The following is a 15,810-nucleotide window of genomic DNA, read 5'->3' on the forward strand; positions in this document are numbered from 1 at the left end:
ATAGAAATTTGTTGCAACGGAAAGTCATTTGAGGGTCTGTTTTGTCATTAATTCTTTCCAGGATAATTCTTGTTCATTAGTCTAAATCTGAAACATGCCAGTGGAGTGCTTTTCAGGCTAAGATTATAGCACACAGATTTTAGGAGACTGCACATGGTAACTACAAATGCATGATGTGTCTGAGCTCCTGTTGTAGTTGGTGGAGTTCAGTGCATTTCAGGCAGTGGAGCCAAGAGGATGCCTGAGCTCAGCCATGAGCAGACACGGGGCAGTCAGGGAGCAGACACGCTGTACAAGCTCTGCTGCCTGGTGCTCATTGACTGTGAAGGGTGCTCAGACTCATACTTCAGCTGTACAGATCTGCATGGAAACATCTACAGTGTTTTAATCTCAAACTGAACCCTGCCATATCAAGCTGCTGGCAAACTGGCCTGTCTCAAATGGTCAGGCAGTTATTTTACTTTGTAGAGAGATTTCTCTGCCTCAGACAGCATTAGCTGGCCCTCTTCAGTTTTAGCAGCGTGCAGATTAAACAAGTATGATGGAACTATCTAGTTATCTCAAGTGATGCCTCCTCAAAAAAGAAATAGAGTAGGAAATCTATTCTAGGTTGATCTCAAGATTGAAAAGGCTATGCCAAGAATTATAAGTCATCAGTCTGTTTCTATAAATCTGATCAGAAAGGCTGTCTGGTATTATCACAGAAAACAGGCTCAGTAGGTTTTCCTCTAGTGAGTGGTCACTGGGGATAGTAGAGATAACACCAGTGTTATAGGTAAGCGTACCCTCTGTGTTTCCATTCTGTGTAAAATTTCTGTGACAAGATAGTTGGCAATTCCATATTTGGAGCTCAAAAAATCAATTTAAAAATTAGCTGAAATCCAAATACAAAATTAACAGAAGGAAATACTTTTGTTGAATAGCTTCAGATGTTTAGATTGGAATTCACAAAGTAAAATATTCTTAGATGTGTAAACCAATTTCTAAAGATGAGTGCTGATGTGATCACCAAGTTTGCTTTGCAATATATTTTATATTAATTATTATGTATACCTTATGCTGTTTACATTCATTTTATATACAATATATCATATTTTATGTTAGCTTTCAAACTGCATAATGAGAAAATCAAGCAAAACAATGAACGTTTTTAAAACATCTGTCACACTGAATCTAATTAAAAGTTTGTATGGATTACGAGAGTCAAAGATTCTCCACTCCTTTTATTCTGATTTTAATTCATAATTCAGTATTACCATCTTGAAACCACTGAAAACTGATATCCTGGTGATAACCCTGTAGTATGTGTGTGTTACAAAACTCCACAAACATTATATTTGCCTTAACACTGAACCATGGTATATGGTTCAGTTCTGTACTGTCAAAGTTTCTCTTTATACAGAAAAGCTATTAATAAGTCTTGAAAGTGATTGCAGTGTTAGTTATAGAACTATTTTACATAGGTAGTATTAGCTTTCTGTCTTAAAGCAGGGAAAAAACTTTTTTATTTTTATATATGTTTTTACTTCAGTTATTTTTGTCATTTAAAACAATATAAAGATACTCAGCTTTAAAATGTTATTACTTCAAGTGGTAAATTATGGAGACGTACTAATTTTAAGGCAAGTGTTGGCATTGTTTACTACTTGCTTTCCTCCTAGAGTCCTAACACCCCAATAAATGCATCATTACAGATACGGGTTCAACATTTAGGTAAAGAATTTTGCAAAGCCTTTTGAGATTCAGCTGCTCTTAAAAGAAGGCAGAGTTGTGAGATTAACAACATTTTCAAGGAGAGGAAATGCATGAAGGATGTAATGATTTGAACAGATATTGCTATTAATTGTACAGAAGAAAGACTGTTAATATAATTAAAAGATTAAAGAAAATGAAGCTCACAGTATGGCATCTAACACTTTTGAACAGTCCTTAGCACTAATGTATGCACGATAAGTAAACAGAGTATGAAAAATGCAAATTAATCAGGGTTGGAGAGGGACTGTGAAGCAGCACAGCAGCTCTCCTCTCACCTGTTTTGTGCTGCTATGCACTGCATTAAGTGAGAAAGTAACAATCTCCCTACTTCTTCCCTTATCAGGTAATTTAGTCTCCATGGTATGTTTGATATGTGAGATACTTTCTTAAATTTCCTCTGAGATCTATCTGCGATGTGGGTAAGACATTTAAAGTTAGGTTGCTGAAGAAAGTGTTTAGCCTGCTTTAAAATAATGGTATATGAATTACAATACCTTAACAATAGCAAGCTCCTCAGTTTTGACAGGGGATTTCTAATCTAGTTTAAAAACCTCAGACAAAGCAGATTGATGAATTAACATCAATGCAATATTTTTTTCTCAAATCTCTGTAAATATATTATAAAAATTACTTGCACAAGAAAATAAGCCATCCTTTCCTCAAAATATCAGCCTTGGAGAGGAGGTATATGTGCTAGGTACATGCTTAAAGAACTGTAGATGTAGAAAACAGTCTTTCAAAGCCAAATTTAATTATACATAATTGTCTTCATCTCTGTGATTTTTAAACTTTATAAAGCAATTATCTTGCAGGCTTCATGAAGTACAAAACATAATGTTAGTAAGTGACATAAAATATTGGGACTAAAAAGGCTGGATTTAAGGGGATTTTCTTTTTTAAAGGGGGGGTAATAAAACCTTTTTTTTTTTCAGTAGATAGAGTTTAAAACTACAAGGAATCTCATAACTTAGCAGAGGTCTGTGGGAAAATACCTTGCATTTGAACAGGATCTGGCTGTAAAATCGAGGTCTGTGGAGGTGACTGCACAGTGCTCCTTTCTTGCATCAGCTGGTTTCCTCTGGCAGCAAGCCTAATAGTTGCCTCAGTTTAACTGACAATCTGTCTCTAAATTCCCAAGTCTGCTGGCCAAAAGAGCATAGTAATATAAACCGTCTTGTTTCATCACTTATTCGGTGCTACTTCTGTGCCCTTTTAGGTGTGTAAAGACAACGTTACCTTTGAAACTGACTTTGAACGATGTTTAATAGTCCACAGGCTTCACAGTTCTGCACTGAGGTTGCAGAACTTCAGAGAGCAACCTGCTAGTAATTTGGAATAAAACTAGCAAAAAAGACAGCACAGTTGTCAAAAGTGTTGGTAATAATCAGATGGTGGTGTTGATAATCAGTGTAAGTCTTACAGATTTCATTTCTAAGATGTGTTTGTTTGTCCTGAGGGTACAGTGGAAAAATTTGTGAAACAGTAAGTCAGGGAGATAATTCTGGGAGAGCTGAGGTTATGGAAATCTGATGCGGCATGGATTTGAGTTGGGACAGGGGCACAAGGAACATAAAATTCATAGGAAACCAGGTTTCATTGGTGCCACCGCTTAAAGGTCTATTGGTTTCTTAAGAGATTTTTTTTCTGTTAGTACTTTATCAGATAAAGTAAATAATTATCACTTATTTTAGTAATCAGATCATACTATATGAACACTGCAATATGAAAAGACATAAACATCTACAATTTTTCATATCCTTTAGAGATTTCTCGGAAGTGCTTGTCTTGTAAGATTTAACATTTGACAACACTGAACTACAAAGTGTTACTAAAGAATCCTTTAAATTCTCTTAAAATAGCAAAGACACAGGAGGAATAAAATGTCTTTAGTTCTGAGACTTGTTTAATAGTATCAGTACTCAAATTTAAAAAAAAGAAAACCTTTGTGTGATACGTTCCAGTTTGGTTATCTTTTTTTCTTGTTAAAGTCCAGGTTACATAGTTCAAGATACTTTATGAGTGGTGAGTATAATTTTGACCTTTTTTAGTTTAGGAATTTGTACCGCTTTTGTTTTATTGACTTGCATTTTTTTTTATCATGTCTGCTTAGTATTGTTATATTTATTTCTTCCATGCTGTAGGGCAGAAGCTAGAAAAGTGAAGAAACCAAGCCACAATACCAAATCAAAAGACATTTAATACGTAGGGTTCATCTCTCCAAAAGGAAAGAATTATTTTCCTGTTTTAAGACAAATTTCAGCTTTTCATGGTTCTACATACTGATGCCAGTCTAAAACTGTTTGAAAACCCTATAGACTATTAATTCATACTGCACATTTCCAATTACTTATAAAACTTGTAAGAGAAATTCCATTCTTCTGAAGAATCCTCAATCTGTCACTTTGCATAGCTGTGAAGTTGTAGTGGACTGTTATGGTTTAATTATGAAATGAGAAGTACACTTAATGTTCACAAATGGATTTTTTTCTTGCAGGGTTAATGGTGTCTCAGTCAGTATAGCCTTTGAGGAGGAGTTGCATTAAGAATCATGACAATATGTAATAAGTAAGCTGCAGCTGTATTGGAAAGATCTTGAAAACACTTTCTGCTTTCATTGTCTCAGAGTAAAAATGGATCCAGTATTGTCATGGCTCAGCAGAGTGGCAGTTTTGGGGATTACAAAGCAAAGGTGGTGTTCTCAAATATAACAAATACTGTTATAGAAACCATGCAGTATCAGTTTCCTATTGAACCAGAAATATTGAAATCTTTGCACAGTTAAGCACTGTGTAACAAAAGCTTTAACTAAGTCTCCGGAGGGTGTCAGTATTCAAACTGAAACCAGTACAGATTCATCCTTGCTGTTGCAATGCTACCCTTGCATGTCATCAAGCTGTCTCTCTCTCTAGCAATTTCTTTTCGTGCTGTATATCTTCCCTACTGGCTAGTTTTCTAACAGCATACTGAAAACTTCTGCTGTCAGCAAAACAGACCAAGATTGATGACTTTTTCGTCTGTGTACTCCAAGTAGTTAACAAATATGACAACAGGACTTACTGTCTCAAGGGCTGGAAAAGAATAGATACCTGCTGTATTTTACATGTTTCATATATCTATTCCCAGAGAGAGAACAGTTTAATTCTAACTTGATGAGAAAGAAAACCAGAGCTTTACATGATTTTGCATGCATTTTAAAATTGTGATGTTATACAATTAATTCAATCTTAATTGATGTGCATTTTCATGTTACTGCTAAACTGAAATGTTTTGACACTTTTAATAAGATTTGAAATTATTTAGGCACAGATTTCTGTGCGCTGTGAAGTCCAGATTTTCATGATATTGAAGCAGTACAAAAATGTCTCTATATAATTTTTATTGCACTTGTTATAAACAATAGAAAGATGCTTATCATTGTACAATATATGAAAATTATTGTTACTGCATTTTCACTCAGTGCTGGAGCTTAAACTGTGTCATGTTAATGAACATTTCCTTTCTATCTAAACCTAGTGCTGTTTTCCATGTGTGTTTTCACAGAAGAATTACTTTTTATTCTAAGTTCTTTAACCCTTTTATCTGAGAATCAGTAATTCATTCAGTTGTAAGACAGGCACCACAGTCTGGCTTGAAGTGAAATGTTAAGTTACTTTGGCCCATGTTACAAAATTCTGGCTGAAGTTGAGGTAGTGTACTGTCTATACAAATAGTTCCTCTTTTTTGCTTTATAACAGCTAGGCATTAAGTGAGCTAATTTGAAACTATATCTACATCCTCGATAACTTGTTGTAAATCCATCATTTGTGCATGGTCAAACTTGCATTTGTGATTCTTTCATTCTTGGCTTGTCGGTCTGGCTCAAAAATGTAATATTCTTGCGACACTATGTTTTCTTACCTTCTGAGTCAGTGAGGTCTGTAAACACTTATCTTCATTATAGATTATAGAACTCAGGAATCAAATATTAAATTAAATGTTTACCTCTTGTTCAGGATTTTTAATCTGATTGCTACTTCCTTCTCCCATAGAATGTTATTTCATTCTCTATACACCATGTAACTTTTCCAATGAAAAAAAGATGGGGCTGCTATGATGTAACTTAGTGTACTGTAAAAAGAGCACACTGAATAAGGCAAGACCAGTCCATACCACTCCATTCTTTAACCAGTCGTCATCACTCCCTAATGTGCCAATTGGATGAAACACAAACTTGTGCAATAAATAGGTTATGATCTGTGGTAAGGCCAGGACAACGGAAAAATGTTCCAGAAATTCTGCCTTACACCTCCTTTCCTTATGAATCCAAAAGAGAAGAAAAGCATAATTCATAGGATTTCTTTTTTTTAAACTGTTCTCTGATTGGAGCACACAGACATAATAATGTTCCTGTTTGTACACCCACAAAGTACATTTTAAACCTGCATTATTTTGAAAAATCATAGTATTATCTATCATGTGCAAAGTACATCAGGAAATCATTGAACTGCCAGATTTCAAATTCCCAACAGTTACCACTACTGTGTAAGTAGTGTTCCAACAATAATTCGTATTTTCTTTATTAGCAGAAAAATTACAAGTTTTCACTCTTCACTTTTGAAAGCAGCCAAGTCTTTTTGGTCCATATTTACAGAATTCATTTTCCTTTAAAGGGAACAACAGGTTCCCAAGTTTTTTCATCAAAGAACATCTACAAGCACCAACCCTGTAAAAAGTGGAAGAGTTAGCAACCTAGGCTGAAAAGTAAACAACTAAGACTAAATAATAAAGATAAGCAAAAGAGCGTACTAAAATATAAGCATCATCTAACCATATCTCAAGACTGGTAGTCGTACACAGTGAAAATTGTATGGCTCTAAAGAAAAGAGGCCATTATTTCACTTGAATAAAAAAATACAACTATGTTAGAACAAGACAGTCATAACTTGGATAGGCTGCTTAGCAATTGTTCCTAATTGTCTAAATTTCTGCTCCCTTCTCTTTTTCATACAGTTTTTCTAATTGTGGTTTAAATACATTGAAGCTGAATTCTTTGATACTTCACTCTGCAATGACTCTGTGTTTTACAAACTACAGGAACCCAATATGTTATATAGACCTGAAATATTTTTTTAAAACTTCCACTGAAGCTCAGCCCTGCAGAAAATTATGCGTGCATGTAGAGAGAATTGCTTTTAATGCAACAACTGAAAAATGATCTGTGGCCTACTGAGGACTAAGGACAGATGGATTCGTATTCTAAACAAGTATTTCTAAATTACGAATCGACAGGAGACGACCCTAAATCAATAGAAACCTGCATACACACAAAGAGGAGAAGGTTCAGAAGAAAAACAGATATAATACTATAATACAGAAAATTAGTCCTGAATTATGTGCTCCTGATGATTGCACTCAAAGAATTGTTATCTTTACACTGACAGACAAGGATGTCACACTACTCTCCTTTCGTTCTCCTTCAGAGGTATTTTTAGAGCACTTTACAGAACTTACTGAGGTGATTTCAGTAAATTGATCAGAGCAGTAACTCATAGGTTTAAACAATTCGAACTTTAATACAGTGAACTTAAATCTCCAGAGGGAGACAATTAGATTATTGACTCTTCCAGGAGAAATTCAAACTGATTCACATTTGTTTGCTAGAATTACCGTCTTCAAATACTGTCTTGCCAGGTACCCACTAATTATAACCCAGTAAAAGAATAAATGTTGGACAGAGATATTACTTCAGGATAACTATACAAAGTTAATAGCTAGATACATTAAAAAAGTGAAGATGTAGAGAATGAGCATGCATACTTATTAAGTAGAACAGCATATTGGCCAGCCTGCATCCTTCCAGAAATGATCTGTTAGGTCATGCAAGTCATCTTGGCTGAGGAGAGCTCTCGGTAGTCTTTAGGTTCTTCACAGGAACCAGCTGCAGGATGAACAGTCAGTGAAGCTAATGCTGCTGTTCCCAAGAAAGAGTGAGGGAGGTAATGTGAGGGCATATCAACACAGAAGCACTACCTCGATCCAATGTATTGAACTCTTGGGTATCTTTTTAAAAATGACTGATTTATAACTTTGCAGAAGAGCTTCATGATGAGTTGTTTATATATGATTTAGTGTATTACTATGTTTTTTATAAATACTAATAATTTTCCATTTCATGCTGTTTCTCAAGAGATGTGGAAGGCAATACAAGAAAAGGACCAATTGTTTAATGTATCTTCATCACAGAAATGTAGTCAACTTTTAAATCCTTCAGGGAAAATTTCTTTCAAAAGTTAATTCTTTGCTTCTGTAATAAAATAATAATTTAATCTTGCTCTTACCACATGACATGCCACTTCATCCTTGTCCTAGAAATAGCTGTTGATAGCTTAGTTGTTATGCAGACAGTACAAGTTGAATAATGCAAATAAAAGTTCTAATTCATAAAAGGAGAGTCCTCAGGTAAAATCATTGCAGCTCAAATGCATTCCTCTTTTCTCCCTTTAGACTCCAATGTGCATTTCTTCGTGTTCAGTTTCTTTCATTAACTGTTGGATAGTGTTACTGCTCATCTTCATTGTTTAGTATTTTCTCTAGGTTTCATATACTTAATATGCAGTCTAACTGTGCACATTAAGGAGTCTCATGTTTTTTTCTGTAACAATAAATTATTATTTTTTTACTTCATATTTAAAACCCCCTTCTCATGGTTTTATTGGCACTGTCTTAAGTTTTGATCTCTCTCCTTTGAAACAGCCATTGTGAATAAAAGAATAGAACTTATGTTAAAGATTTAACTTGTATAGATTAATTAATATATGTATGTAGTAAATTCTGAAGAGTAAAAACAATGAATGATCATGCAATCCTTTGATCATTTCTTTCCATTTCTCTCAGTCCTCATACATAGTGAAGTCATGTTAGCTTTTTGTATTTAAGGAACAGGAATAAGCCCACTGATGACTCTTCAATGTCCCTTTTTTCATTCTGCTTTTCTCAGACGCCCTTTACTTCCTGAATGGATAGAGACTTCTCCCATCTTACCTTAGTCTCATAAATTTTGAAAGACAATCAGTATTCTTCAAATGAGCCAGCAGAGCAGATTCAGCAGTATGATTAATGAATGAGGCAGAGGAGGCTTTTGTCTTGTTGGAACTTAAAACAATTTAGAAGGTCAACCTAAGAATTACACTTTCGACTGTCTTCAGGAAAGTTACAAAATAGTTATTTGGGAAATAACTGAATTGTATTCATCACACAGTAGCAGTACTAACTAAAACTGCCCTTCATTGAAGGCTGCAGCAAAAGATACCTTACTTTGTTTATTTTGGATGTCTGCGATATCTGCGCTACCTGAGCACCGACACTCATCAAGTGAAGCTAATGAGGCCTCAAAATTAAGAGCTAGTACTTTGCAGAGTGTCAGGACAGTGCAGAGAATGAAGGATGGGAATAAATTGCTCAGAATTGCTCAAATCAGTGAACAAATATGATGGTGCATTCTGAACAAACTGCAAGTGCTGCCCTGTTGTGAACTCCACAGAAAGGAAATTACAATGATTGAGTCTTATGATCACAAGAATGAAGTTTTGCTATAGTAAGGTGATCGTGAGAAAAATACTAGAATAGCCTGTGCCATTTCTGTTACTGGAATAAAATATATGGTAGTCAAAAACTGTGTTATTAGTGGGGAAAAAACACCAAAATTCACAGTTGCAAACAATATCTTCAAAATGAGGAAGTAGAAAGGAAAAATAAGTAATTTACAGAGTAAAGAAAAAAAAATCTGATCTTACAAAGTAGTGGTGATCTACTTAGTCTGTCCTGGATGAGTGTAGCAACTGGAGATTAAAGAAAAGACATAAATTGGTGTTTCACTTATCAAGTAGTAATTTATTGGCAGCTGCTTCTCATAATCAAGCTTTATTACTCTTTTTTACTTGTTTTTTAGATAAAATAAGAAAAAAATACCTATAAGCCTATTAAAAATTTTGTTCTTTGATTCATGTAGTATTGGTAGTTCAGACAAAAAGCATGCAGCTTATAGTCTTTATAAAAGATGATACCTTTGTGATACTAGATGCAAGCAAGGGGTAAGGAAAGGTGTTATCTTTTTTAAGTCTCTAGCTGAAATACACTAAAGCTTGATTAAATCTTTTTTTCTGCTACATATGCCTCACTTCTCATTAAAATTAAGCAGGACATTTTTCTGTGTCTAATTGTGACATTTTTAATGTGTCTTAATCAAGAACTGCATGAAATTCAAGACATTTAAGGAGAAATATAGGTGGCAGCAAGCTAAACTAGGAATTTATTTAATATATACTGTTTTAGATGCACACACACATGTAAGCAAAGGTCATAAATCTACAGCCCTCTTGAGCAATAAGGGAGGGGAAAGAAAATCAATTCTAATCAGGAGACCGGTGCCAGACCTCATAATAACAACTTCTTCGTACACCTGAGGCACTTAGTAACATTTCGTATAAATTTTAAGCAAAACCTTTTAGCCTGTAATAGAACAAGATGGGAGTAGTATAATTTTTTATAGTTTCACTTGCCTTATTTGGTAGTTGTTGGTTTTGTTGTATCTACAACCATTAAAATCCAGATTTAATAGAATAACAATGCAATTCATTGGCACAAGAGCTTAGGAGATCTGTTTGCAAATATGCTGCCATCAAAGGATATGCTGCGTGAGCAGTCTTCCAAGCCATCACTGAGATATGTGATTTATTTTTTTATTTTCTCAAGTGTAACTTTATAAAATTGGGTTACTTCATTGTTCTTGAACTAACTTTCCTTGTATCTTTCTAATTTAAAATGCCCACAAATTTATGGAAAGAAAATTAATTCAATTTCTGTGCAGTTAATGGAATCATCAAGGATAGTTAGTGATATGATTTGCTTGGCATTTGTTTTTTCCTGTGTCAAAAGTGGGATGTGAGTTTTTCATTAAAAAAAGTTCATCATCTTCTGTGTTGGAAAAAAAAATTATTTAATATGTCTCTAAACTGGTTACTGTGCAACCCAGAAGTTTAGCACTTCATAGATTCAATAAATCAACAACAAAAAAAAAAGGGAATATTAAATATTTCAAAGGTGTTGGTTTAGAATGTGTGGTAGATTTTAGAAGCATGTGGATGTTCTTTCTAAATGCAACTATATGGATACATTTAGGTGTACCTACGTATTTTTAAACAGTTAATTAATCTATGGCTTGTAAGTACTTGAATTATAGTCAGACTAGTATTGCCATATCTTAATGTGTTTTCTGTCACAAACTTTTTCCCCTTTCTCCTCCTTTTTCCTATATTCACAAGTTCCTTTCTCTAAATTGGTGAAATTGTAGCTCCTAAAACTGTAAACAAATACAGTTTCCTTCCATATATACAGTAAAAGATTTTACTCTTCTTAGTTTCCCATAAGTAAATTGCCCTGTCTTTCAGTCACATTAGACAACATAAGCAATCAGGTTATGAACAAAGGTATGTAAATTTTAAATTGTGGAGATTTGAGAACAAGATTTGGCTTTTTCAGCTACAGGTTATAATATTTAAATAATATATTTTTGATATTGAATTGATATTGAATAATTGTGCTTGTTGAAAAGTAGTTATTTTAATACCTGTAAAATAGTCATGTGGCACCAATACAACAAGCTCCACTAGAAAAGTGAAATTCCCGATTATTAAATGCTTACACCACATTCTGAATGTAATCAAGATAAATTCAAATTTCTGTGTCACAATTATTCTCAGATTTGCAGCTGAAGTGAATATTCCACATGCCTGTCTTCTGTGAGATTTGTTGTTGATATACTATAAATGCAAACCTTGGTGCATTTGTATTCTTTATGAAGTGTTTGTTTCCATTCACTAGCTCATAAAGAATAAGTTTCATGAACTGCACTGCCACTTTCTCAATTTCTTATTTATTCATTTTTGAGTACTACAGCAGTTAATTAAATATGCCAAAAAATCATGTGTAGTTACAAGCTGAGTTTGATTTCCTTTAAATGAATAGTAAATAATTACTGCTAAAGCAGGAAAGATCAGATATTGAGAGGCTGGATAATTGTGAAGCTGAGAAATGTGTTTTTCCTACAATATTTTTCTTTTCATGTCCTCCTTTATAATTGCATTCCCATCTCCCTATTTACTTTTGTGTTTGCAGAGCTTTATTGTTCATGTTTGGCAGTATGCCAGTACTGTGAACCATATTTTGCTTTGCTTTACCCACTCTGTATCCCTTAAGTCAACTTTCAGTGGCTGTGTGTCAGGCAAAGATTTAAAAAAAATAATACTAATAATCATAATTTATTTAGAATTTGTTCACTATAATATACAGGGCTGAAAATACAGTGCTAGTCAAAAAATACTTAACTCTCTTGTGGTGTATGAAAAAGTAGAGATTGTCTGCTGACAGTGATAATAAAGAAATCTGTTTTAGGGAAAGATTAGAGTCATCATTACCACAGCCCTCCTGGTGTCATATTCAGCAGCGATCAATTTTGGAAGGCAGTGAGAGCAGCATTTAGGAATGTGGAAGAGATGGGAGGAAAATCATAGGTGTTTGCAGCAAATCAGGGACATTGAAACATGAAGATCTGAAGAACCAGTAGCCAGGGTTGAGGGTAAAGAGCTTGTATACGGCATACTTTCTGACCTTTTATATTTAAGCTCATATAAGCTTGGTTGAAGGTCCTTTATCCCAGTTTACAGCAGGGTTACCAGGCCTTTCCTCCTATCATCTTCACTGTAATAAAAGAGCTGTACTTTTTGTGATACTTGAGCTTTATCCCAAAGCCGTGTTTCTGAACAGAAAGACAACTGTTCCAGTTGGGCTAAAATGGCCTGAACTCTGGTGGTTTGGGTTTCTTCTTTAAGTGCTTGGTTTTCCTTCCCTGTTGCTTCTGGAAGACACACTCCAAAGCAATTTGTGTTTCAGAGTTTACTGTTTGGAAGGGAAGCGTATTAGTTTTTCTTAACTTTGAGTCAATATTTGGTTTAAGTGAAGCATGCTAAAGCTAGCACCCAGAAATAAGGGGACATGCGTATGGACCTCATACAGAGTGGGAGGTTGGAGGACCTGAGGTTTTGCAGACTGAGATCCCAGCCTCCTATGCATGGGGAAGGTAAAAACGAGGGGTAGATGAACAGTTTGATTCTGTACTATGAATTTATTAATCCCCGCTGTGCTTAGCTGATGCAATGACTGGTCGTGGGGAAGGGTATCCCCTCCGTAATGTTAAGTATAGTGTGTGGCCTGCTGCTTTAAGCCTGTCCTAGCTGCCTGCATAGTCTGAAAGAGTTGCTTTTAAGGAAAAGCAATATGTGAGTTCTCGGTTTCGGTGTTCATACTGGTTATCAATAAATTTGGATCTCTGTTTAAGTGAAGCTATTTTTTTATAAAAGTATTCTTTTAAACAATTAAGTGTCTTCTTTGGAAAGTAAGAACAGAAGTCAAATGAATTTGTAGAAAATCATGACATATTGGTATTGATGAAAAGTTTGACATTAATAGAAATAGTTCCTTTCATATGACTCATAATAATATTCAATAGGGTTTTTCCCCTGTATTTTTTTAATACAATGTTTCTTGTACTGTAATTAGAAGTGAATTTAATTTTTATGCTTGTCCATTCTAGGTACAGAGATCCAGAAATAAGCAGTTACGTGAGCTGTTTCCAGATGGATTTAGTATTCATCATGCAGGAATGCTGCGGCAAGACAGAAATTTGGTTGAGAACTTGTTTTCTAACGGACATATCAAAGTGCTAGTTTGTACAGCTACGCTCGCCTGGGGTGTCAATCTTCCTGCTCATGCTGTTGTTATTAAGGTAAGAGCTTCCATTACTCTGCACATGTGTATCTTTCTTAAAAGAAACCTGTAAAGAAGCATAGACAGCAAGATCTTTATTGTGGGTTTTGGGCCTGGAGGGGAAATGTCTGATTGACTTGAAATGTTATTTATATCTCATTAAACTGATTCTCTCCAGTGGGAGTCTAGTTTGTATAGTAAAGATTTAAATATATCAAAGATTATGAAAGGATTAGGTAAAGTACACTTCTGAAATCATGCTATATTTGCCTAATTTCAGTATTCAGCTCATCAGGATTATATTCATGTGTATTTATGTTAATTTTTATTAACTTTTCCTCAACCAGGGAACACAAATATATGCTGCAAAAAGAGGCTCCTTTGTTGACCTTGGAATTTTAGATGTCATGCAGATATTTGGTCGAGCTGGACGGCCTCAGTTTGACAAATTCGGAGAAGGCGTCATTATTACAACTCATGATAAACTCAGTCACTACCTGACTCTTCTTACTCAGCAGAATCCAATTGAAAGCCAGTTTCTTGAAAGCCTTGCAGACAACCTAAATGCGGAGGTAACCTTTGAATCATTTCGAGAAACTAGAAAATTTTAAAGGATTAATATTATTTAAAACAAAACCACAATATTATCACACTTAAAATATCTAAAATGGAAATTTTATTTATTACTGGTCTATGTAGGTGTGTATGTTTAAGAGGAGTGAACTGTTACACATGTGAATATGTTGGGGCCTTTTACAAAAGGTAGTAGCTATTAGAAGTAGTACGGAGGGTCAAAATATCATTAAGATAAAACTGTAGAAACACATAGCATTTACCTTTTAATCAGAAGTGCTCTATTAGAATTTAGTAAGTGTTCTGCATAGCTGCAAATTAAAATCTGGAAAAAATTAAAGCATGTCTGTCTGTATATAAACAAACTTCACATGGTTGACTGCAATATAGGAAGAATAATGTACTTGGCTTGAACTCTTCTTTGTTTTGCTTTACAGTGGTAATCAGAACTGGTTTATTATAAATAGCAAGTTCCCAGTTTGCTTGAGTTTAAATCTTAAAATACATTTTCTTTGAAAATGCTGTGGTTGTATTGAGTACTGACCTCTCTCATATTAAAATACAACAATTCAAAAACTATCTATTGTAATAACCAATTAAAAATACATATATATATGCACAGACACTTTTTACAAGGAACCCTCAGAAATTTAAACGTGCTTAAATGAAGAAGAGAATACTATTTTTTCAAAGGCGCTGGACATTTTTTTAATAAAAGTAAAGGAGTTCAGCTAAACTGAAATGTCCAGTGACATCTTAAAACTGATTATCCCTTTGAAAGATGTGAAGTTTATTTGGTCTATTAGGAATAGTCTTGGGTTTTTAAGATGCTTGTTCTGTTTTATCTATATAATTCTCACATATTTCTGTTTATTTTTTACCTTTTCATCACTTTAAAGTCTTTGCATTATTCAATCATAAATAATAATTTTAAAAGGAAATTCTAGAAAGGAGCGGACATTGATACAGTAGCCTTTTAAAATGTTAAGATTCATTCCTTGCTTCTTTACAAATTACCGAGTTTGGTCATTTATGTATTTGGTTGGGGTTTTTTTTTTTCTTTTAAGGGGTCTCATAAGTTATTTCATCAGTTCCTGCTAACAGGAAAAATCTCTGCCCAAGTACAGTCACACATCAGAAGCAGAACGAGGTTTAGCTGTATTCCAAGTGTTTCCACACACAAATGTGGGGGAATGAAAATACTGACACCTGTTTGCGCTCACAGCTACTCCTCTTTACCTCAGAGTGGTCTGAGTACAAGGAGGGAGAGAGAAATTGAACTCCCCTAGAACATGAGAGACAAATGTGACAAAAAGGAGCCATTTGCAATTTTCCCATCCTTCTTTCTACCACAAGGGAAAGAGGAAAAATAAACAGAAAGCATGCTTGCAGTGGGCAGGTGTAGAGCTCTCAACCATTTCCTTTTGACAACACTTTTATATTCCTGGAAATAGACACCTGTAAATGTTCTCTAAGTGCAACTGGCTGGATATTCAGTTCTTTAAAACTGGATAGTAGCAACTTACACATTAGCAGTAATAATTTATTATTTATAATAAATTATAATTTATAAATTATTATTTAAATTATATTAAATTATATTATATTATATTATATTATATTATATTATATATTAAATTGTAATTTATAAATTATTATTTATTATTAAGGATTTATTTTTCT

General features: G+C 34.2%; 1 protein-coding gene across 6 annotated transcripts in view; it reads left to right on the forward strand.

Annotated features, from left to right (window-relative positions):
- ASCC3 (activating signal cointegrator 1 complex subunit 3) overlaps positions 1–15,810 on the forward strand; it is a 289,170-nt gene that overhangs the window by 171,562 nt on the left and 101,798 nt on the right. For all 6 annotated transcript variants that reach the window (XR_015707982.1, XR_015707983.1, XM_087773468.1 and 3 more), the window contains 2 exons: positions 13,382–13,573; positions 13,902–14,126. Coding sequence is in view for 4 of the 6 variants with exons in the window: in XM_087773468.1 (XP_087629594.1) it covers positions 13,382–13,573; positions 13,902–14,126 (417 nt within the window). In the remaining 2 variants the exon portion in view is untranslated. The remainder of the gene's footprint in view (positions 1–13,381; positions 13,574–13,901; positions 14,127–15,810) is intronic.

Source organism: Nipponia nippon, unplaced genomic scaffold, assembly GCF_047370975.1.
Source record: "Nipponia nippon isolate SJK-2023a ecotype South Korea unplaced genomic scaffold, ASM4737097v1 scaffold_4, whole genome shotgun sequence".
NCBI lineage: Eukaryota > Metazoa > Chordata > Aves > Pelecaniformes > Threskiornithidae > Nipponia > Nipponia nippon.